Source organism: Zalophus californianus, chromosome 2, assembly GCF_009762305.2.
Source record: "Zalophus californianus isolate mZalCal1 chromosome 2, mZalCal1.pri.v2, whole genome shotgun sequence".
NCBI classification, from domain to species: domain Eukaryota; kingdom Metazoa; phylum Chordata; class Mammalia; order Carnivora; family Otariidae; genus Zalophus; species Zalophus californianus.
The window spans coordinates 98802757-98827731 of NC_045596.1; the positions used below are offsets into that span (position 1 = coordinate 98802757).

At 37.9% G+C, this 24975-nt stretch overlaps 1 protein-coding gene across 12 annotated transcripts in view; it reads right to left on the reverse strand.

Annotated features, from left to right (window-relative positions):
• PDE5A (phosphodiesterase 5A) overlaps positions 1 to 24975 on the reverse strand; it is a 142590-nt gene that overhangs the window by 45764 nt on the left and 71851 nt on the right. For all 12 annotated transcript variants that reach the window (XR_003520818.1, XR_003520816.1, XR_003520817.1 and 9 more), the window contains exons 10-11: positions 14099 to 14274; positions 10346 to 10405 (exon numbers count right to left, since the gene is read on the reverse strand). Coding sequence is in view for 5 of the 12 variants with exons in the window: in XM_027599065.1 (XP_027454866.1) it covers positions 10346 to 10405; positions 14099 to 14274 (236 nt within the window). In the remaining 7 variants the exon portion in view is untranslated. The remainder of the gene's footprint in view (positions 1 to 10345; positions 10406 to 14098; positions 14275 to 24975) is intronic.

Here is a 24975-nt window from a genome sequence, read left to right on the forward strand (position 1 = left end):
AAGTGGTTGACCCAGTACCTTTACTGTATGTTTACCTATACCAGTGAGATTTTTTTTTCTTTAATAATTTTCTTATTGCTAATTATGACCTTTCCTTTTCTATTTAATGAAGTACCTTTAACATTTCTTGTAAGGCCAGTTTAGTGGTGATAAACTCCTTTAGCTTTTGTTTGTTGACGAAACTCCTTATCTCTCCTTCAATTCTGAATGGTACCCTTTCCAGGTAGAGTATTCTTGGTTTTGTTCTTTTTCCATTCAGCTGTTTGAATATATCGTACCACTCTCTTCTGGCCTATAAAGTTTCTGCTGAAACATCAGCTGATAGTTTTATAGGGGCTCCCTTATATACAACTAGTTTTTTTCTCTTGCTGCTTTTAAGATGATCTCTTTTAACTTTTGACACTTTGATTATAATGTGCCTTGGTGTGGCTGTCTTTGGGTTCATCTTTTTGGGGCTCTCTGTACTTCTGGAGTTGGATGTTTTCTTCCTTCACAGGTTAGGAAAGTTTTTAGGCATTATTTCTTCAAACAGGTTTTCTGTCCCTTTCTCACTCTCTTCTCCTTCTGGGATCCCTAAGTGAGTGTTAATATGCTTGATCTTATGCCTTAAACTATTCTCATTTTTTAAAAAATTCTCTTTCCTTTTTGTTCTGATTTGTTGATTTCCAAACCTCTGTCTTAGAGAAGTTGATCTGTTCTTCTGCATCATTTAATCTGCTGTTGATTCCCTCTAGTGTATTTTTAATTTCAGTTATTGTATTCTTCAATACAATAGGCTCTCTTTGTATTTTCTAACTCTTTGTTGAAGTTGTCATTGTATTCATCCATTCTACTCCCAAGATCAATAAGCATCTTTATGACCATTTCTTTGAACTCTTTATCTGGTAGATTGTTTATCTCCATTTCACTTATTTATTTTTGGCAATTTTATCTTGTTCTTTCATTTGGAACACATCCTTCTGTCTCTTCATTTTGCCTGATTCTCTGTTTGCTTCTATGGATTAGGTAGATCAGTTATGTCTCCTTGTCTCAAAGGGGTGGCTTTATGTAGAAGGTGTCCTGTGGGACCCTGTAGTGCAAACTCCCCTGGTCACCCATCCCCTCTGGTATGGCAGGGTGGAGAACCACCCACTGGTTGTGGTAGGGTGAGGTTACCTGGGGCAGTACCACTGTCCCTGAGGCCACCCATCAGGTGTGGCAGGGCAGAACCAGTTGGAAGGAGCAAGGCCAGGCTGGGTGGGCTGGGTATGGCAAGTCTGAAGGGAAATGCCAGGGCAGGGCAAGCGGTGCTAGTACTGGAGATGGAGAGTGTCAAAATGGCACCTGCTAGGTAGGGCAGCTACTCAGAGCTGCTAGGTAAAGGGGAGTGAAAAAAAAATGGCATCCATCAGTACTTCTATCCCTGCAGAAAGTTCCAACAGATCCCCAAACTAGTTCCATGCCCTAAATTCAGTCAGTTAAATTAGTCAATGTATCTCATTCACACGTAACACAGGCACTTTTCAAACTGTTGCCTCTGCTCTGGGACTCAAAGCAAGTGAGACTGTGCACATACCCTTGAATTAAGAGCAAAGTCTTGGTTTCCTACTGTCCTCTGGCTCTCCTGGACTTAAGCCCCAGTGGTTTGCAAAGCCAGATGTTATGGGAGTTCATCTTCCCAGTGCAGGTTTCCTGGGTCTCTGGGTCAGAGAGCCCGATATGGAGGCTGGGCCCTTGTCCCTCAGAGGGCCTTTGCAATTGTGATATCCTCCCATTTGTGGGTTGCTATGCTGGGGGGTGTGGGTCCTGAGTAGACAGCATCTCTGCCTCCCCTGGCTGTCTTGATGTGACTTCTTCTTTATATCTTTAGTTCTGTAAAATCTTAGTTCTGCTAGTCTTCAAGTCATTCTCAGAGATAGTTGTTTTATATGTAGTTGTAGTTTTGGTGTGTCTGTGGAAGGCAGTGAGTTCTGGATCTTGATTGCAAATCCAAACATTCTGTTTCTTGAAGCATCATTAATGTAGCCAAAACCTAGATGCAATCTTATCTTGCAGATTGCTGAATTACAGTATAGGATGAATTCACAGACTTGCCACATCTCTTACATGAAAAACTACACATATCCCAGACCATTCATTCTAGAACGTCTCTATATTATATAAGTTCACAATGCCATACACTTTAAAGTTACAGCTTTTTGTTTCTGGCTATAATCATATAATATTGTATAATTATAGTATATATTGTATATAGTCCTTCACTATTCAAGTTCTAAGAGGGTAGAGACTTATTATTTATTGTCATGTGGAGCACCTAATATAATGTCCACATAGAGTAGGAGGCAAATATAAATGTGTAAATGAAAATCTTTTTGTGATCATCAAGCACCTAACTAGTTCTCAATAATATTAAATTTATTTTGGCAAAGAGTTATAATAAATATGTTAACATTAATAATGAACCATGCTGTGTCAGAAACAACAGATATATGCTTTCTTACCCTATACATCAATTATTAATTTTATTTGCTTTAAGAAATTTTAAATTCCTTTCATCTGCACAATAAATATTTCATTACTGTAATTTTTTCAAAATCAGCTTCAGTTTGTCTTAAGTCTCATTAAAATTTGATTCATTCACTTCCAAAAAACTTAGGATGGGAAAGCAGTGACCCAAATCCACTTTTTAGCCACTCTGGCAAGAAGTTACCTAAAATGGTCAATTCTAGATTACTCCCCTCAAGTAGAGAACTGGTTGTACCTGAAAAACAAAGGTTTCCATATGTTCTTAGGACACATGGGTGTTCTTAGGACACACACTTAGCACACAGATTTTTCACCTATCTGTTCCACTTAAACTAATTTTAAAAAATGAGTGTATACTTCCTTGAAGTGCACATTATTAGAATGGCTCAGGCAAAAAGACATGGAACATGACAGGACACATCAAGATCTTGCTGCTGCTACTACTAGATTTTGAGAACAGATTTTCCTCTCACTGTTACTACTACTAACAATAACTAATACTTCCTGGAGACATATGTACCAGGAACTCCAGTCACTACAACTCTGCGAGGTAAATTCTTTTATTATCCTCTTTTTACGGATAAAGAAACTGAGACACAAAGGAGTCACAGATTTGTCTGAGATCACAGAGCTGGAAGTTGAAGCTGGTTTTTCTCCAGACCCATGAAGATTTCTATATGTCATCAACTAATAAATTATTTCTAGTTTCATAACCATTTTAAGGAATAAAGCAAGCAAAATCTTGTTGAATACTGAAGGAGCTTGGGTTGTATTATTTCATGCTAGAGTGTAGGCTCTCTAAAAGTCCCGATTTTCCTGAATCTACTGATTCATTGATTGATTCAATCATTTAACAAGATATGTAAACCAGGTTCTTGTGAAGCCATCACTAAATGGTAGCTATGATGACGATGATGGTGATAATGATGGCTCAAGAACAGGCTGGTGGTGAAGATACACACATAAATAACTGAAATACAGGGCACCTGGGTGGCTCAGTAGTTAAGCATCTGCCTTCGGCTCAGGTCATGATCCCAGGGTCCTGGGTTCGAGCCCCACATCGGGCTCCCTGCTCAGCGGGAAGCCTGATTCTCCCTCTCCCACTCCCCCTGCTTGTGTTCCCTCTCTCGCTGTGTCTCTCTCTGTCAAATAAATAAATAAGACCCTTAAAAAAAACTGAAATACATAGTTTTTAAAGCGCAATGACACACAAACAATGAATCATGGAACACTACATCAAAAACTAATGATGTAATGTATAGTGATTAACACAACATAATAAAAAAACAAAAAGAATACTAAAAAAAAGTGCAATGACACAACTATGTTAGTTTGCACATGATCCATAACAACACAACAAAAGAAAATGTAAGTAAACGTTTAACTTCTTTTTTTAGTCACTCGTGATGGTTAATTTTTTGTCTCAACTGGACAGCAGGTGCCCAAATTAAACATTATTTCTGGGTATGTCTGTGAAAGTATTTCTGGATGAGATTAGCACTGAGTCAGAGGGCTCAGTAGACTGCCCTCCCCAGTGTGGGTGGGCATTATCCATCCGTTTAGGGCCTGAATAGAACAAAAAATGGAGGAAGGAGGAGTCTGCCCCTTTTGCTTCCTATGGAGTTGGGATATCTCATCTCATCTTCTCAGGCTCTTGGACTTGGATTTCAACCATCAGCTCCTCTGTTCTCAGGCCTTTAGACTCACACTGAATTATACCACTGGTTTTCCTGGGTCTCCAGCCTTGCAGACAACAGACTGCTGGATTTCTCAGCCCCCATTAACAGTGTGAGCCAATTCCTCAGAATAAATCTCTCACCTACTGGTTCTGTTTCTCTGGAGAACCCTGGCGAATATAGTCACATATTTTTCTAAAATCAAAGAGAATCTATCCTGAGCATTATCAGTGCCTTACATAAGACAAATGACAGACTTTTTCATTCAACTATTTCTTATTATGAAGGCTTTTACACAAGTGGAGAGGGTGCCTCTTTGTTTACTTAATAGAAAAATAAGACTTTATAGGAAATAAACTTTATAAAGCGTATAGTCTCCTTGAAGCCCAAAAAGCATGTGTCCATGGAACAATAATACACTTGGGTAAGGTAAATAAAAGAATCATTTAAAAATTATTGAGTTTCTTATTTTTGGTGGGTGCCTCACGAAAAAGGTTTATATTTAGTCTGTGGCAAAGTCTCTGGTAACCTCAGAAGAAAATAAAGACATGTGGCTACACGGCTACACAATGTGCTCAATTGTATAATCTTTATACGAAAAAGGTCACACTGTTATCAAAGGCATTCTACCTGCCTTAGGTCTGAAGTATCAAATTTCGAGAGCGAAAATAAGAATTACTAAAACAACTCCTAACAGCCAACTGTTAAGAAAATGCTTCTTACTCAGAAAGTTATTTGTTAAAATAAGTTTGAATAGAAGAGCAGATACTGAACTTGGTCTTCCATAAAATGTCAAATTCTTCCAGTTAGCTTCAGTGTTCTATAAAGGCATTTTGTTACATTACTCCTGATGCTTATTCAATATAAATGTTAGGAGGAAAAGAGATTTCCCTCAATGATCCATTCTTCAGGGAAATTACCTTCAGGGATAAAATTAATATAAAATATCTGGTGAGTTAATTGGTAGCGACAAGGAGGAGAGATGCTCAGTTAGGGGTTTAAGCTCCGCCTATCAGTCCCTGATCCCTATCCCCCACCTAGTGGGGGACCATTTTACACAGAGCAGAGCAGTTTGGTTTCCAGGTCTCTGAATAAAGCCGTTTGACAGCCATCACATTATACTTTACAGAAGCCTAATGTCTCTCTTCCCCACTTTTAACATGCACAGAAAATATGTTCTTAAAGAAAAAAAATCCACACCATTTACAAGCCTGTTAGAATTTATCTTTCTCTAAGAGGGAAGTGAATCCAAACGCATAGGAGAAAGAAATTTACTTAAACAAAGGGAGGTGAATATTCAAAGAACCAAATCTTACAGAGAATAAAGAAGCGAATGAAGCAAAGCAGGACTGGATTAGCATATTTTCTTTAATAACTACATCAACATGTTTTATGATTTTTCCTTCTTTCTCACATTATATAAATGTAATCTTATAAATCTCAATGGCAAAGAGGCACAGAATGTAAAAAATAATGAGCATACAGTTTTCAAAACCATGTAACGATGGCACATGATAATATCAAGACTCTGATAAAATGTATATATGCTTATAAGTAAAACATTCAAGATAAATTTATGACTACAGTTAGGAATAAGTGGTGCAGATCTGGTCAACAACTAGTTAGTATATAAGAAGTTCAAGAATGGTGCCACTATACTTTGGAGCTAAGATTACCTTTGGAAGTAATCCACTAGGAAAATCAAAGCAGAAAAGATAAGATTAGCTTGCCAAAGGAAAGCAGGAAGAATCAAAACAGAATCTATTAAGTCTTGCCAATGTGGAAAAGATATACCCCAGTTAACGTTGTAGACACCTATAAAAATGAATGTATCAACTGATGGTGTACAGGAAGTCCAAAGGACCCAGATGGTTTCAGGGTAATTCTAGCACCTGTTTGAGGAAGAAGGAATCTTCCTGAATGCCAGAGGTTACTATAGTTCAGTGACACTGGTTATCGAGATCATAACGCCAACTCTGTTATTATTGGCTCAGAATTTTCCATTTATAATTTGACTCTCCATATACAGATTTTCCCCAAAAGTGAGGGAATGTGATGATCATCTTAATACAGGGAATCGGATTGATACTCTGACACTGACTTTTAGGCGTCAGAGATTTGGGTCAGGGAGGAGCTGTGCCCTTTCCTGCTGTCACCTGTCACGCATACACCTGATCAAGAGAGTTCATGGGACATTTCTGGCTCTGAAAGGTTAAGATCAAGATGAAGTAAGTTCAGTCCTAAGAAATCCTGCCTAAGAAGTCAGCTTCTTCCTCTCTCACTATATTGACGCAGAAAACCTTTCAGGATACAAAAGGGTCTGTTTGCTTTTAGATACATTATGTATGATTGCAAAAACTGCCATAAAGCAGAAGTTCTACAGACTGAACTGAATAAGCACGGACCCCATGGCAAAACTGAGAAGCTTATTTTAAAAAACTAAACTCTAATACATATTTATTTACTATCCCACTAACAAGAGAGGAAAGCAGAAAAGGCGATCAGTCCATCAAATATCCAGTTACTGGAAATAAACATTGATTACTTTCTGATTATCTTAACTAATAATTTTCTAATAACCATGACCAGGCAGCTGGGGTCCATTTATTTTTATGTGATCAACTTGTGACTAATGATCATTAAAAGGTATATGGTAGAATGCTTAGTTTAAGGCCTTATTTCTGCGATACCCAATTCTAAGTCAAGAGAAATTAGATTAAAAACTCCAGTAAAACAAGGGAAAAAAAAAAGGATTCTGAGTTCCCTGTCAACTTTGTTATACTTCTATTGTAATTAGAGAACTTTTCTGGACACAGGCATAAATATTCATGATCCTGAAGTATATTATTTAATTCAAGAACTAATTTGTAAAAATAAAAGTTAAGAATACATTAGACAGCTTTTCGATTTATTTTAGGTTTTAAATTGAGATAAATCATCAGATACACGACAAAGGCAACAACTCTGGCAGTCGCTAGATAATGCAGACACCTGTGTAGTTGCGGCTGTGAAGGAATTTTTATTAGGTTGCTAGAAAACCAGCATTGCATTCAGTTGCTGAATTTCAACCAGTTTAAATAAAGAACTCGACCTACAAGCTTATAACCCTAAATTTCTCAATGCAGCTGCCAGAGATCTATTTTCCAAATGAAACAACAGATGGTTTTGAACAATACTGCAATATGGCAATTTTCAGTTACTCCAAAGGGTTTTTCTCTTGTTAAAATTATAAAAATAATTGAGAAAATAACTTTCAAATTTTTTCTGAAGGACTGCTATTTTCAAAGTGAAAAGCAAAGTTTAATAACCTAAGTGATTTTTCCAGCATTACCTTTAGACATTGCTCTATTTGCTAGTTTTTATTTATCTAAAACAACACATGGCAGAGTGTAACCTTGCCCTCATTTTAGAACTAATTTAACACTCCTGCAGTGCCTGCAAGCACTTCAAGTTGTATCTTTCTATGTGATAATTTCCAGCTTACAGTATGCTTTTAGTTCAAAACTTCATCATTCTGGGAGGATTAGACAAACAGGCCAATTAAGCCTGATGTGAAAGATATTTAAAACCTATAAATCTTTGTAAATAATTGAAAAACTGCTCATTCCTTCGAATACCATCGTCAACAAAATAAATACAGTGCATATAGCCTCCAAATAAGGCTAACCCCAAAAGAAGAAGTGTAACCTTTCAGGACAAATCACCTCAAGTTCCTTAAACTGCTCTTGGCAAATGACTCCACTTCCTACTCACTGATTTAATTGAGAACGTCTGTAAGTTTTCATCCTTCCTTCCTTTCCAGCTCATTGCCTCTCCAGTGTTGTGCAACGGAGTGTGGGCTCTGGATGTGGGCTGCCTGGATTGAGTACTCGCACCATCACTTACCACCTGGGAGATCCTGAGATCCTCTCAACCTCAAAATCCTCGAATTCCAAATGCTATAGGGTACTGACCTCATGGGGCTGCTGTGGACTAAATACACTTAGTTAACACATGCAGAGAACTTCAGAGATGCCAGGTGTACGGTAAGTGCTCAATAAATGAAACTACTATTATTACTATTATTTTTTTTTTTAAGTTTTTTAAAGATTTTATTTATTTGTCAGAGAGAGAGAGAGCGCACAAGCAGGGGGAGCGGCAGGCAGAGGGAAAAGCAGGTTCCCCACTGAGCAGGGAGCCTGATGCGGGGTTCGATCCCAGGACCCTGGGATCATGACCTGAGCCGAAGGCAGACGCTTAACCGACTGAGCCACCCAGGCGCCCCTACTGTTATTGTTATGATCCCTTCCCTCTTGTCTCGCTCAATGCCTCGGCTGCTCCAATGTCTAGATCTCTTCCCTGCCTTGCATTCACTCTATCCCCTACCTTCGCCCTCTGTCTAAGAGCATGCTGGTTCCCTAGCTTGTGAGCAACGCCCCCCCACAACAACAAAGCAAACCGAAACAAAAAACTTCACACAGTTCAGCCAACACCCTTCATTACTACTTCTCCACTCCCTCTTTTACACAAAACTTATCTTTTGAAACAAGGCTATGATTCATTTTCTCCATTTTGTCACCATTCACTCTAACCTCTGGCAGTTTTACACCTAAAGCTGCTTTCTCAACAATCACGTGATCACAGAGTCTGGCAGTCTTCTCTCAGTCCTATTTCTCAACCTTCCTACCACTGATGGGCCCTCCTTCCTCTCTGAAACTCATCCCTTTGCCTTCTGCGCCACAGCCACATCCTGAATCTTCCTCCCTGCTCACCTACCACTTCTCCACCTCAGCCAGGTTCCTTTCCTACTCCTTCCATTGAAACCCAGATTCCCAAGAGTTCTGCCCTCAGTCTTCCATACCCTTCTCCCAACTGCTCCGCTCCCATGGGATCCCCCAAACCCCATGGCAGGACCTCCAAATCACCACCTCTGGTTCAGCCCCTCCCCACGCTAGTCCTGCCTCTGCTGACTGTTGAAGACCTCCATCTGGTGGTTCCACCAGCGCCTCACACTTACCACATTCTCCATCAAACCTACCATTTCCCCTTCTTAACATTTCCACTCTTGTCAGTTAATTGAATTCTTTGAATTCAATTATAAATGAAATTATAAATGAAATTATATAATTTCAAAATTATATAATTATAAATTATAAATGAAATAGCATTCTTTGAATTATGAAGGTCAAAGCGTTTCAATCATCTTTAATCTTCTCTCTCCCTAATGGCTCATAACAGCACAGTGGTCTGTGCGTGAGTGCTGGAACTAGACCATTAAGAGTTTGTACCTGACTTCCCCCACTTTCTGCCAGTGTGACCTTGAGCAAGTCAACTTGGCTTCTCTAGCTTCAGGGTGGCCTTCATAACACAGCTGTGCAGATTACATAAGGAAATGTATGTAAGGCCACAGAAGGTTGGCATGTGGCCAGCTATGCTGATGATGACAATGAAAAAGAATCTCAACCATCTGTTCGCACCCTCCTCATTCTTTACAGACTCTCGTCACATCTCGTGTAGACCTTCTCCATGTTGTCCCAAGTAAGTTTCAACTTAGAAGGCCACTTGCCTTTGTTGTCAATGTGTAAGTGCCTCAAATTTTCATTAATCTCAACCAAGACCTAGAACATTTAACATTCTACTTAAGTATCAGTATGTTTTTTTCTCATAACATACTAAATAAAAAATGTAATGAGAATTCAGGAACTGACCTTATTTGAACCCAGTTTCAAATAACATTCCATAAGCCACATGGTCAGACATTAAAATCACTCTCAATTCCTGGTAAGGCAGAGCGGGTTATCGGCAACAAACTACAAAATCTTTGTTGTCATTACCCTTACCCAGCCACCACCTCATGGTCACCTTTCACATTTCCCCAGGAACTGAAAGGTAAGTTTAGTTTTGGCCTAAAAAAGATGTAACATTACTGGGAAAAAAAAAATCAGAATCATATAATGTATTATAAAGTCAATATGTTATCTTTTGCTTTGTTATCATCAGTGACTTTGTGGCCCTACAAGAAAGTAGAATTGATTAAATATTTTTATGAATGTCCATCTAAATATTTACCACATTTAATTCAATGGGACCACTGCCATTAGAAGCAGTTATCCTAAGAGAACCATGTTTATGTATTAATTAGATGTTGGCACTTAGTCACTTTTACAAAGAAAGGGGAGCATTACCGCTAAGGATTGGAGCTCTCTTGTTTCTTCTTCTGCTGCTGAAGCATGATATGACAGAACCTACAGGGTAAGAAACAAAGGAAAACAGGTTATCCAAGAGAGGACTACCGAATGTAGACTTTGACAGTGTCAAGCTTGAGATTCTGCTAAAACTTCCTGGAGACAGAACTAGACGCCCCAGAATGTCAAATCTTGTTTCCTGCTTTCTTGAACAGAGAGAAAAAAATCCCAGATTTCCATTCAATTGCGTGTTTCAGAAGACAAAAAGTTATACTCCCTACGTTCAGAGAAAGTCTTGTCACTTTTATTCTGACACCATTGATACAGAGAGCATATTATTTATCAGCCATGCTACTGGCTCAAATTTGGCAGAAAGCTTATTTTGTACTGCTTTTTTTTCTTTTTGTACTGCTTTTTAAAAAGTAATAGTGACTTCAGTTATTTTTAACCTGTGTACAGAATTAAGAAAAAAATGTTTGCATACACTGACATTTTAACATTGATATTTGGAAAGAAAGTAGTCTAGAAGTGGCCCTCAGATGAGGCCCATAACCAAGGTAGAATTTCATAAAGAAAAATTGCATGGCTAGAATGTAATGTCATACAGATTCAGGAATTCCTTCCCACTCCTAGGATTCAGGAGCTGAGAAGTGTAGCACTGGCCTATAACCCCTCTGTTAACATCTGAGAACACCAAGGCACAGGTGTTCTCAAGATTTGGCAGCAAGCTCACAGTGAGAGGACAGGGAGGCCTGGGACCCTGCTTTCAACTCCTAATCTAGTACGCTTTCTGTTACCTGAGTAGAATTAAAAAGACAAGCTTACTATTTTCTTATACCTTAACGTAAGAATCATTAATTCCCAATTTCGGAAGTAATAACTTCAAAGTAATGGGATAATATTTCAGACATTCTTTGAGCCGAGGTAGTGGTCATATTTAAAATGCCTACCATATTAAAAAATTTTTTTTTGAAAATTCATTTTTGACAGACACACATAGATTTACTAAAACCCCCAAAGATTTTAGCATGATTGATAAGGAGGTGAGGCATTTTCAGATTTTAAATGGGGACTCGAGTAATTGAGCAGCCTGGGCTAGTTTTCCTTGAACCAGTCTTTAAAATTTTAAGCAATTCAAAATCTAAAATGGCATATATGTCTATCTTGTGATTCAGTGCTACATGAGGATTTGTCTTCGTATTTGAACCATTAAGCACTAGGAAGCCCCAGGAAACGTGGAGCTACTGTCTTCTGTTTACATGAAATTGATGGGTCATTGTGGCTAATTCATTGCTGCTGGGACCACAGAGCTAGTTTGTTGAGGAAAGCGAAGACCGTGGCCATGCACTAGTCTAATATAAATAAATGCAATACAACACAGATGAATGGACATGGGAATAACATGCCATTCTAAATTTAAAAAAAAGAGATGTTGTCTCACTGAAGGTAAAAATAGCACTTTACTCAGGGTCGTAAGGAATAATTTTGCTAATACAGGCACACCTCAGAGATACTGCGAGTTTGTTTCCAGACCACTGCAATAAAGCCATTATCGTAATAGAGTGAGTCAAATGAATTTTTTGGTTTCCCAGTGCACGTAAAAGTTATGTTGACACTATACTGTAGTATATTAAGTGTGCAATATGTCTAAAGAAGCAACTTAATATCTTATTTAAAAAATACTTCATTGCTTAAAAAAAAAATGGAACCCATCACCTGAGCTTTCAACAGGTCCTAATCACTATCACACAACACCACAACAAATATAATAATAATGAAAAAGCCTGAAATATTGTGAGAATCAACAAAACGCAACACAGAGACACGAAGTGAGCAAATGCTGTTGGCAAAATGACGCCAACAGACTTGTTCAACATAGAGTCGCCAAAGACTGCCAGTGTGTGAAAAATGAAGTATCTGTGATGGCCGATAAAGCAAAGCACCACAAAATAAGGTATGTCTGTACCTGTGAGCATTAGAACACAGAGTAAGCACACTGATAAAGGTTAGCTATTTTTATTGTTGTTGTTTTATTGTCATTATAATGATCATGGCTTCCAGGTCAAATTAATTCACCGTCCTAAGAAAACCTGAGGAGTTTGTGTCCCTGGCTTTTATCCAGTGCCTCCTAAGGACAGGAAAATCTTTTTCAAGGTTAAACTTGTAAGCATAGATAGGACTTCTCATAGTGAATTGAAATAAATGTTTATACTAAGTAAAAGCCTAATTACTCACATATTTATCTAAAGTAAAACTACAGTGTAAAAATAAATCTCAATCAGGAAACTATTCGAAGATTTTGAACTAAATTATATAATATCTGGAATTTGCTTCAAAAATATCAATGGATTAAAGCGGAAAAGAGTGCAGTGAAGTGAGCAAGTGTATGAAGGAATGAGATCAGCTATGGGTCAATAATTATTAACGATGGCTAATGAGTACATGGTCTCTCACTAAGCTATTCTCTCTACTTCTGTATATGCTTGCAATTTTCCATAGTAAAAAGTTTTACAAAATATAATTTCTAATTGATAACTGGCTTAGATTCACTTCAGTACAAAATCATGGAAACTATAAAAAATTTGATTAAAAATTATATACATATACACATATGAACACATGTGTATACATGTATATACATGCATGAAACTACATGTGCATATATATTGTATAAATGTAACTTGAGGTATATGTGTGCATACATACACACATGCATATATTTGTATGTATATATACACACGTACATGTATTTGAAAAAGATTTCCACTGGCTTATAATCCACAATCTCTTATATGTTACTATGGCAAAATTATTAGTGTTATATATTCATTTTAGAAAATAAAGAATACCATCTTGGTTACTAGTAAGTTTTTACTTATAATGCATATCTTTTGAGCTACTTAGGTTAGGTATTATTTAGACAATTGGAGGAAAAGTTACCATATTCCAAACACTGATACCCAGTGATCTCAATCAACTAAATAAGAGTAGGCATACACTCAAATATATTTCACACCAGTGTGTGAATAAGTAGAGACATTTGCCCGTCTGAAGTCTATTTCCCTTAACTGGTCTCTGATGTAAGAAATTTCTGTGTTATACAAAGTGAACATTTTCAGGCAGTTCGTGGAAATCATCTGGAAAGGGCTGGCCCGCTCAGGTAGGATAGTCCTGGGAGGGAGCTTGCCTGAGGGTCAGTGCCCCAAACCAGTGGCTCATTGGCTGCCTGAACATTCAGCACCACTTGGGGGAAGCTCTGGAATAATGGAGATTCCCAGCCTCTATCCAAGACTTAGGAATCAGGATTTTTAGAAGTGGGAACTGTAAATCTGTCATCTGAAAGAGTTTCCCATGCCTCACATCTGATTCTCTGAGTGCTTAGGGTTTCTGTTTTTGTCTTTTAAGATGTGTGACTACAACTGTGCACAAGGAGATAGGGAGGCTCAGGCAACAGGAAAGGGCCAGGCTGCAGTGACAGCAGACGTCTGTGTGACTGGATTCTTAAGGTCGAAGAAGTGAAGGTTAAGGTCGAAGGAGTGAGGGACAACCAGTCTGAGTTCTGTTGGTCATATGACCTTTGATAAGTTTCTACAATATTCTGGGTCCCAATTTCCTTAGCTGTTTAAATGAGGAACTAAGAATTCAGTCTGATTCTCTGAGGAGACAGTGACCCCACGAGTGGTTCTGGGGGAAAGGGCAGAAGCTGACTGTGTGGCCACAGAGACAGAGAAGGTCCCGCACGCGCCAGCCCACCTCCAGTGTGACCATTTGCTTGGCCATGGCTCTCTCCACCGCTTCATACATCTGTGTGTTCTGGATCCCCAAGCCACAAAAGATGACAAAAGCCTCCAGAAACTGTTCATCATTTCGGTTGAAAGGCTTAACCTTGCCAGTATTCTCCTCCATCTTATTAACAAGTTGGCAAACCCCTATAACAATCCAAGAAATTTGAGTAAATATTATTATTAATTATTATAGTTTGTATTGCCTTTAGTACACACCCCCCAACCCCCGCCAAAGCCTGTCTTATACTTTCCTCTTAGGAATGCTTGGCATCTCCAATGAAGCAAACAGATCCTCACAAATATAAGCTAGAAAAGTAAACTGAATTAATTTACATGAGAAATTGTTTCACACAGTCCTAAATGTATGTTGCCCGTGTTCAAAAAAATCCTAGAGTACTATTTTCTTCCAGACTAGGTCACAAATTTTAGATCAGTTGAGTCCCCAAAGACAATTTGTCCTTTGGAGACTAATTGAATTTTTGTACACTTGCCAAGAGAACAATTTTGATGCACATCAGAATTTTGGGTCACACAGACTGCCTTTCCTGACTGAGAAACTAAAAGTTAAAAAACACAATTACATACAAAATAGAATGCAGAAAACAGGCAATTCACATAAATAGTTTCAAATTTCAAATAAGCACCTCTGCATCCAGAGATGCAGAGAATCCTATTTGCAGACACCTTTGGATACTACAAATAAATGCAAATAAAAATGACTATTTGTTTAGAAATAAAAGCAGGACTAATCTTTGAAGAAAATCATAACCTCCTAAATCCTGGCTTCTCTTAGAAGGTAAAAGATATAGTCAATAAAATGGAAAATCACATCAACATTATGGTAAATCTTTACTGAACTAGTTCTATGGGATTCTGACCCTAGTAGGCCGCTCTTTGAAGGGCTTGGGAACCTCCTACCTCTGGGTTTAACAAGTGTTGTTAAATCCTTATTTCTTCTGTCTCTAAATATATAATCACAGAGTTCCACTGTGTGCCCACTGTGAGGCAGGTATTGCACTAAAACCTTCAGGACACAGCGCGATCGCTAGGCCTTACGATCTAATGCCGTGAAGTAGGTGTGACCATCCCCATTTTACAGATGAAAAAACTGAGTCTCAGAAAGGTTAAGTCATTTGCTCAAGGCCAGTAAGCTGGTATGCTTAGATCTAAAATTCAAACCCAGGGGTGCCTGGGTGGCTCAGTCAGTTAAGCGTCTACCTTCAGCTCAGGTCATGATCCCAGGGTCCTGGGATGGAGCCCCAAGTCAGGCTCCCTGCTCCGCAGGCAGCCTGCTTCTCCCTTTCCCACTCCCCTTGCTTATGTTCCCTCTCTTGCTGTCTCTCTCTCTCTCTCTGTCAAATAAATAAATAAAATCTTCAAAAAAATAAAATAAAATACAATTCAAACCCCAGCTCGGGCCAGTCCCCAAGGCCACTGTTTCCCACACGCTGCTACTCTGTGCCCTTGTACCTCCTTCCAGTCATTGCGGGTAGTCCCCTGACTGCATCTCGCTTGCTCACACCTTGGCCCGTGCTTTTCCACTGGCTTCCACTGCTCCCCACATGCTCTTTGCTGTGCTTCAGGGGACACCTCAATTTCCTTCACCATAGCTCCTGGAGGCAACCCACTTCCCAGGTGAGGTGGGCACTTCTCTTTCCTTTGCCCTTAAGATAATCACTCAGTATGTGTCTTTCTCCCACCGGCTTATTGCACTAAATTCAACTCCTAAAACCAATGCCAACACTATATGTGAACTAACTAGAATTTACATAAAAATTTGGAGAGAGGAAAAAAAAAATGACCACTCGGTATATCATGGAGGATTTCATTCCTGGCTCTCTTTCTAGGCTGTACGTATCATGGGCCTAGAGATTTTATTTTTTCAGGCCCACTTCCTCAGCTAGCAAAATGCCTGACCTATAGCAGGAACTTGAAAATGTTTACTGAGTTAATGAAAGAATGCAGGACTGCGGCTCTGACCCAAACTACTTTCCCATGAAGACTATAGTCTGTTATCTCGTATTTTTCCCAGAGCACAAAAGGATTTCGTAGAGTCCACAGTGATACATGCTTGCACTTTAAGTCCCTTCATCACCATCGATGTGCAATTCATTTTTAACCCTACAAATTAACTGCACTCTCATTTTTGCTCTTTCTTGTTTGTTTGTGGGAGTTTTTCTACGATAGACAGGAAAGACATTCTTATCTATCTGTATTACTACCGTAGGGATTACTTCTCTAACACTTATTCCATTATCAAGAAATACTTTAAATGAAACATAATGACTTTGGACACTGCAAGAAAAACGGTAACTCAACCGGCAATCAGCATGATCTTAAAAGTCCCATGTCCCATGTATATGGTACAGCACGAGGGTTTTGTCCTCCAACCTTTGTGAATCCCCAAATTATACATGTGGAACTGTTTATCTAGGTTCTGGCTATCTCCCAAATCACATTTTGAGAGTCACGTGTTTCATGCCTTATCCTCACATCACAACGTTAATTGATTTTCAATTAATTAGATTCACTTCAGTACAAAATCATGGAAACTATAAAAAATTTGATTAAAAATTATATACATATACACATATGAACACATGTGTATACATGTATATACATGCATGAAACTACATGTGCATATATATTGTATAAATGTAACTTGAGGTATATGTGTGCATACATACACACATGCATATATTTGTATGTATATATACACACGTACATGTATTTGAAAAAGTTGTCTTTTTCAAATACATGTACAACTAAAGTTGTCTCCTACTTGATGGTCCCTTCTCATAAACAAGATTTTTTTTTAACACTTCATAAGAATTATTGTATGTCTGGAAAGGAAAAGACAACAGGAAGGGGTTGAGCCGTGGCTGTCAGCAGGCTCCTGGGCTTCTGACCTAGCTAAGTAAACTCTCCTGCACATCACTGAATGTGCATTAACAAGTATTAGTTAATACCTCTGGGAATTCAAAGGTATCGAAATGAATGTTAAATGTACCAATATCAGGAGCTGGCTGTCAAAACCACAGCTCAGAGTGGAACAGCTAAATTGTGTTTGCATTACAATCCACCAATCTAGATACAGATGTGTAGACAGAGCTAAGCTTAGCACAAGAAAAGGGGTGAAGACAAATTATCCACTTAGGCATATCATTTAATTCTCCTTTGAAAGCTGAATAGACAGTTATATTTAAATAGCATTCATGATCATCCTGCTGATTTCTTTATACCCTTCAGAAAATTTAATTCTATCAAACAAAAATACCCAAGTTAAAAAAAAAAAAAGCTATGAAGAAGGTTTATAACAAACAAACAGGGTCCCTTTATGGGAGAAAATATAAAGCCCGGACACATTTACAGGTAGGGTTTTCAGAACTTCATTAATGACTGGAAGAGTGGCTAAAGAGTACAATAATGAAATTTAAAACTTGTCACTTGAGATGCCACATCTACCAGCAATCCATATAAGATCAGAATCACTGCTCTATAAAAACCAAGAACTTAATGCAGAACCCAAAATAAAATGAAACCACTCAGCAAAAATCAATTAATATACACAATCATGAAAGAAAACACTCAAAAACATAAGGCGAAAATCAAGAGCGAGCGCAGTTAGTAAAATCTCAGTGTCACTTCGTATTATTAGAGCACACGAAGTACTTGTACTGACGTTGCTTCATTTGGTCATCACAGCAGCTCTGAGAGCTAAGCCGGCACCAAAGTCATCTCCAGCAATTACAGGGAAGGGAGTAGATGGTTTCTAAAATCACACAATTATGTTTCCTTTTCTGTAATTCCAGAGATCAGATGTTGTTACCGACCACAGTTTTTCTCCTGGCTTTTTGGCAGAGCAGGGGGTCAGCTCTTAGATTCTGCTTGTGGTCTCATGTACTCTCTACCATACAGGGTGGACTCCAAAGCCAGCATCCTGTCTTGCTAAGGTGTAAGACCTGTCCTTATCACCAATCTTGCGAATATTTTTTTTGCACTTGTCATTTGTCAATTATCTTCATCTGAGGTTTTCTGCTGTATAGTGTCTTGCTTTTAAGAGAAGCTTCCCCATTTTTTTTTGAAGCTTCCCCACTTTAAGATGATATATGAACCTATATTTTCCCCTGGTACTTTTACAGATTCATTGTATCACATTTAATTTTTTAATTCAACTTAGTTTTTTTCCCCAAATTGCTACTAGATTCTTAAAATATTTGAATAGTTATCCCTTCTCCAATGATTTGAATTGCCACCTTAAATACTAAAGTCATACTTTTTTTAACTACTAGGTACTTTTCTCACATTTTATTATTTTTTGAAATCAGTGTGCATCCTAATCAACTGCTTGACATAGTTTAATTGAAATCATTTTTTTTCTTTCTTGGAAGTACAGAAAATGAAGTCTTTCAATCCATGGCACCTTAGAAACAATGAGCTATTATATACAGTAACACTAATATACCTATGTACCAGACTTGGGTCTGCATTTAGACTTTCTATTGTATTCCATCAATCTTTCCATCTTTTCTGCCACACATATGATCTTTTTTATTTAAAGATATTATTTATTTGACAGAGAGAGAGAATGCACAAGCAGGGGGAGCAGCAGAAGGAGAGGGAGAAGCAGGCTCCCCAGTGAGCAGGGAGCCCGAGGTGGGGTTTGATCCCAGGACCCCGAGATCATGACCTGGGCTGAAGGCAGACACTCAACCGAGTCACCCAGGTGCCTCCACATATGATACTTTTCATTATGATACTTTTACAGCATTATTTTAATTTCTGACAGGCAAATCTCTATCCATCAACTCTGATTCTTTTCATATGTTATTCTTCCAGATGAGTTTTATAAATGTTGGTTAGGAACTCCCCCTTGCCTCTGAAAAAAAAAACTCTTGTGAGGATATGTATTAAAATCGATATAAATCTAATCTGGGGAAAGTTGACCTCTTACAGAATAGGTTCTTATCATCGGGAAATGTTATGTCCCTTCATGTACTAAAGATTTTTAAGTTACTCAGTAGAATATTATCGTTTTCCTCATAAAGATGCTACATATTTCTGGCTACATTTATTCTTTGCTATTATAAATGGAATTTTTTTCTATTATTTTCAAACAGGTTTGTCTTGGCATAAATTAAAGTTATTTCTCTTTAATAATTTGATAACCAGGAACTTTTACAACTTTCTGTAGAGGGGGCACCTGGGTGTCTCAGTCGTTAAGCATCTGCCTTCGGCTCAGGTCATGATCCCAGGGTCCTGGGATCGAGCCCTGCATCGGGCTCTCTGCTCGGTGGGAAGCCTGCTTCTCCCTCTCCCACTCCCCCTGCTTGTGTTCCCTCTTTCACTGTCTCTCTGTCAAATAAATAAATAAAATCTAAAAAAAAAAAAAAGAACTCTCTGTAGAGAAGTATTTTCCCCTGATTCCACCGGGCTTTCCACCTCACCATCTTATCATCTGGAAGTTTTTTAAACTTTGCCTTTTCTTCTTCTGTACCTCACATTGTTTCATCTCCTCCGCTCTGATTGCTTTGGTTAGAATTTCCTTTGGGCATTTTTTAAATTTTTTATATTTGCTTTTTTTTAATGACTTTAAAAATAACTTTCTCAATTACTTCTATGAAATATTTATTTATTTTATTTCTATGAAATATTTAAAACGAGTTAGTATTGGTTATTACCAATTTTTATGGAATTTTTCCCTTTCATCAAAATGTATTACCTTTTTGGTATACTGTATTACCTAACATCTTTTAAAATTTCTTCCATCTGTATAATTACATTTCCCTTCTCATTCCCACTTGTGTATTTCTCTTATTATCCTCATTATCTGTGTTTCCGGTTTATTATTATTGTATTCCCTCATTATCTCTTTTTTTCACTATCCCTTCCCACTTCATAAATTTATCATCTCAATTGCTGTTCTGCTTTTGATTTATTCATTTATTGGGGGACAGCATAGAAGGTGAGAAAGAGAGGTGCTGTTTTTCTAATTTCTTCAGTTGAATGGTTAATTCAAATAATTTTATTATTTCTTAATTTAGAAATGACTGGTTTGTGTTGCATGTGTGTATATCATCAATACTTATAAGTTTCTGATGGATATCTGACAGGAGTTTGTGTTTATAAATTATGAAATATAAACATAAATTTATAGTTGCTAATTAAATCCGCTTCTTTATATTAATTGATTCTAATGTTTCCTTATTTTATCCTGTACTTTAACCCTCTATGAGATGTGTACCAAAGGCTCCCACTATGACTTCCAGTTTGTCCATTTCTCCCTGTATTTTTAATAGCTTTGGCTTTTATATATCAATGATGTTAGTTTATTAGAAGCATTTATGACAATTATACTTTCTTGGTGGATTTTAACTTTAATCAATGCAAAGCATCCCTTTACATTATGTTTTTATCTTAAATTCAACTTTCTCTGATATTAATATTGTCATCACTATTCAAATTTTGCCCATTTTATGTAAAATGTGTTCTTACGAATGGCATATACCTCATATCTTCCAGAAATTCCCTCATTGTTTCTAGTCTAGTAAAGGTAAGTTTCTGTTTTCCAACACTACTGTGAAGTTTTCCTTACTACTTTTTCAATTAATTCTTAATTTTTTTCTTTTCAAAATTTTTTAAAAAATTTAAACTCAATTAATTAACATATAGTGTATTATTGGTTTCAGAGGTAGAGGTCAGTGATTCATCAGTCTTAATAATACGCAGTGCTTATTACATCACGTGCCCTCCTTAATGTCCATCACCCAGTTACCCCATCCCCCCTCCCCTCCAGCAACCCTCAGTTTGTTTCCTAGAGTTAAGAGTCTCTTATGGTTTATTTTTATTTTATAGATTTTCACTTTTATAATTTTAATCTTACTTCCTTAGTTTTATTTTTTTTTCTCATTTTCTTCCAGTTATTATTGCCCCTACGGTCTTATTGCCTGGAGCTTATTATAACTAAGCATAATTTACAATTCTCTGGGGAAAAAACCCGGATACTTTAAGCATCATAAGCAATGTGTTTCATGGATGACACAGTTTAATTATACTTGCATTAGGAACATCCTAGCAAATATTTTCATAAACAAATGAGCAGTTAGTGATATTGCTAAATGGCAACATTTAATTTGAAAACTAAAGTGAAGTAGTGTCAAATTTAAAAATATAATTTTAGAATATTTATCTATGCCTTAGAATCAAATTGCAACACATAAATGAGCAGAGAATTAGGACAGTAATCAGTTTAGAACATACATTCTAAGAAATACAGTTGACCCGTGAACAACATGGATTAAACAGTGAGGGTTCACTTTTTTGTGGATTTTTTGTTAATATAGTACAGTACTGTAAAATGTAGATTTTTTGGATAAATACAGTACTGTAAATCTATTTTCTTCTCCTTATGATTTTCTTAGTAACATTTTCTTTTCTTACAACAAGCTTACTTGTTGTAAGAAAACAATATATAATATATATGACATAGAAAATATGTGTTAATCAATTGTTTCTGTTACTGGGAAGATTTCTAGTCAACAGTAGGCTATAGTAGTTAGGTTTTGGGGGATTTAAAAATCATACATGGATTTTAGACTGCATGGGGGGGTGTCAGTGCTCCTAGCCTCCACATTGTTCAAGAGTCCACTGTACATATTTCTCATACTTCACTGTCAAGCGATGTGTGATATAACACTATAATTTTTGTTATACTTTTTTGTTAACAAAGAGATGAAAATGTAAGTTATTTAAAGTGGAGATGTTCTCAACATTTTTTTTTGGATGGGAATGGGACTAATTTCTTCAAAATCTGTCCTGAAATTGGCATGGAAAATTGGAATAAGAATTTCTGGTAAATATGATTTGGGAAAAAGGCATATTTAGCCTAATAAACAGGGGAAATAATTGGTTAAAACAAATGAATGTTGAATGAGAAAAATATTTCCTTAATAGCATTGGAAGCAAAACTCTGGAAACACTCTGTATTAGCCAGAGCACTAAGAAAACATTTGATATGAAACAATACCTTGGGGAATACAACAGGCCCCATACTGGTCTAATGTCTATAATTTCATCTAAATGTCAGTAATGGAAAAATAAGAGGGGGAAGGAAGATTACAAAAAAACACATGGGCCTGCCTGTCTTTTTGCATGTAACTCTATGGGGATTCTCTATTAGAATTACATAATAGACGAATCTGGCCTGTGCTATGTAAGGAAAATTATCTACAGCCATGACATTTTCTATGCTGCATCTGTGGGCACAAAACACAGGCAAGAACTCAAATTTTCTGTTTTGTCACACTTTTAAAGAGCAGGGAGCACTGGAGATGTTTATTCTTGTACTTGGAATCAACTTGGAACGCCCACCGAAACCCCCATTTTTTCCTTTCTTTTTATTAATAGGGAATTTTTCCTCTCCAAAAATAACACTTGCGTACTTTTAGCTCTGTTATCAAGTAGGGTGACATGAAAGGCAGGCCAAGTCTGATGACTTCTAAAAGTATTTTTTTTATTTTTTTGCTCACTTGAAGGAAACATGACAGGATCATAGCATATGAATTTTGAGCAGATCTGAAAGGTTATTTAGTTCAACTCCACAGAGGTGAGTCATTTGCTCATAATGTTTTTAATGGTTAAAGGAAGAGGGGAGCCAAATGGACACTGGAGTCCGCTTCCCACCTGGGGCTGTTTGCACTTCACTGAACCAGCTTGCATTTGTGTCAAGTGATGACAAAGCCTGATATATAACTTCCTCCAGCGACTCCCTATGCCCCATTATTATTCCAAAGAGATGCTGCTGAGGAAAAGCAAAGATGTGACCTGATGTGGCAAGGGGCCACTCAGTCCTCCTTATGAAAACTTATGAGGGAATAATGCATCCCTTCTGGAATTTCATTTCACAGGTCAGAGGCAGCTTTGTAGTAAGTCTTCATGCTTATATCAAAAAGCATTAAAAATATGTATTTCTAATGCATATTTCTTTTTTTTTTTTTAAAGATTTTATTTATTTACTTGACACAGAGAGAGAGAGACAGCCAGAGAGGGAACACAAGCACGGGCAGCGGGAGAGGGAGAAGCAGGCTCCTGGCTGAGCAGTGAGTCTGAAGCAGGGCTCGATCCCAGGACTCCGGGATCATGACCTGAGCCAAAGGCAGAGGCTTAATGACTGAGCCACCCAGGCACCCCTAATGCATATTTCTAATGTAGTTTTCACCTTGCATTCCCTAGGAAGTAAAATTTTAGAATATAACGTTTCCTTGGGATCATATATTAAGCCACCCTTGTCAGTTTCCTTATTGCTTATGTTAGCGAACTGAGGGGTGATAATCTTGAAAAGAAAACCCCACACTGTGTATTCATCTTTTCTCTTTGAGAGCTGTGAAGAGTGCAGGGGACCAAACAGCCCAGCCGGGAGTTGCCGGCCTGGTTTCCCAGAGACTTTACAAGGCAATTCAGCAGGTCAGGATCTGACTCCTCTCCCTGTAGGCTTAGAAACTAGAAGACCATGGCTGACAGAGCCATCTCTCTGGGGTAGAGTCACAGTCACTAAGTTCACAAGACCGCTATCTAACACCAGAATATTCACAGATAGCACAAAACAGATCTGTCCCGGGGAACAGGAGCACATGCACCTGCTCAACTCCAGCCCACTGCCTCAAGCCCAGCTCACAGATTTCTAAGAAGACACAACTGTCAAAGCAACCAATGTATTTTTGGGTATATGAATAATACAATCTCCTCCTATGAGTTCAGCCACCTTGGGAAAAAATAATCAGAACAAGGGAAGTCAGACTAGTGGGATGCTCAATGGCACACGCTGGTGAATGCATCTCACCCCAGCAAAGGGACTGGTGTCATCGACTGCGACAACCTGCTACAGCCACTGCCCCCTAAGCGATGGCCTCACCACATGGTCAGAAAACTCTATCCACACTGATACAACTTACTGCATCTGTCTCCACTTGGGGGGGGGGGGGGGGCAAAGATTTCCTGACTCCTGGATGGAACCTCAATAGGTATTTTAATATTTGCCTTTTTTTCCCTATTTTCCTTAATAATACCTCCCTCCACTGCCCTTCTGACTGATAGCTTCCTTCAATAAAATTATAGTTAAGTCTTGCAACCTGGAAACTACTCAGACTTTTTAAGGTAAATTTATAGTCTTGCAACCTGGAAACTACTCAGACTTTTTAAGGTAAATTTATATTTCTAAGCCTCCCTTCATTAGGGTTTATTTTTTTAAAAAGATTTAGTTATTTTTTTGGCAGAGAGAAACACAGCGAGAGAGGGAACGCAAGCAGAGGGAGTGGGAGAGGGAGAAGCAGGCTTCCTGCTGAGCAGGGAGCCCGATGCGGGGTTTGATCCCAGGACCCTGGGACCATGACCTGAGCCAAACTAACAATTGAGCCACCCAGGCACCCCTTCATTAGGGTTTCTATTTAGAAGTTTAGCCTTTAGAAGGTCCTCATATTTCCTTTATTTCCAAGTTCTCAAGACAACGTTAACAGTTCAGACTACTTTCACATGTCAATCATGCATGATTGGCATATAAAACCTCATACTTTCTGTACTACTCTTAATATAGACAAGAAACAAATATGTCAATAATAGGTAACATCATTCCATATTTTCCTGAGGATGCATTCTTCCAATATTCCTGAAATAGACATTTTTCTATTACCTTAATATAAGAATGTAAGCTCCCTGAGGGTGAGGATTTCCACTTTGCTCACCAATTTATTACAGATCACCAGAACACTGGAGTGCTTTTGAACGAATGAATACAATCTAAAGTGTAAACCCCACGTTAAAAAAAAATCAGAAGCAAGAAATGAGACTCTC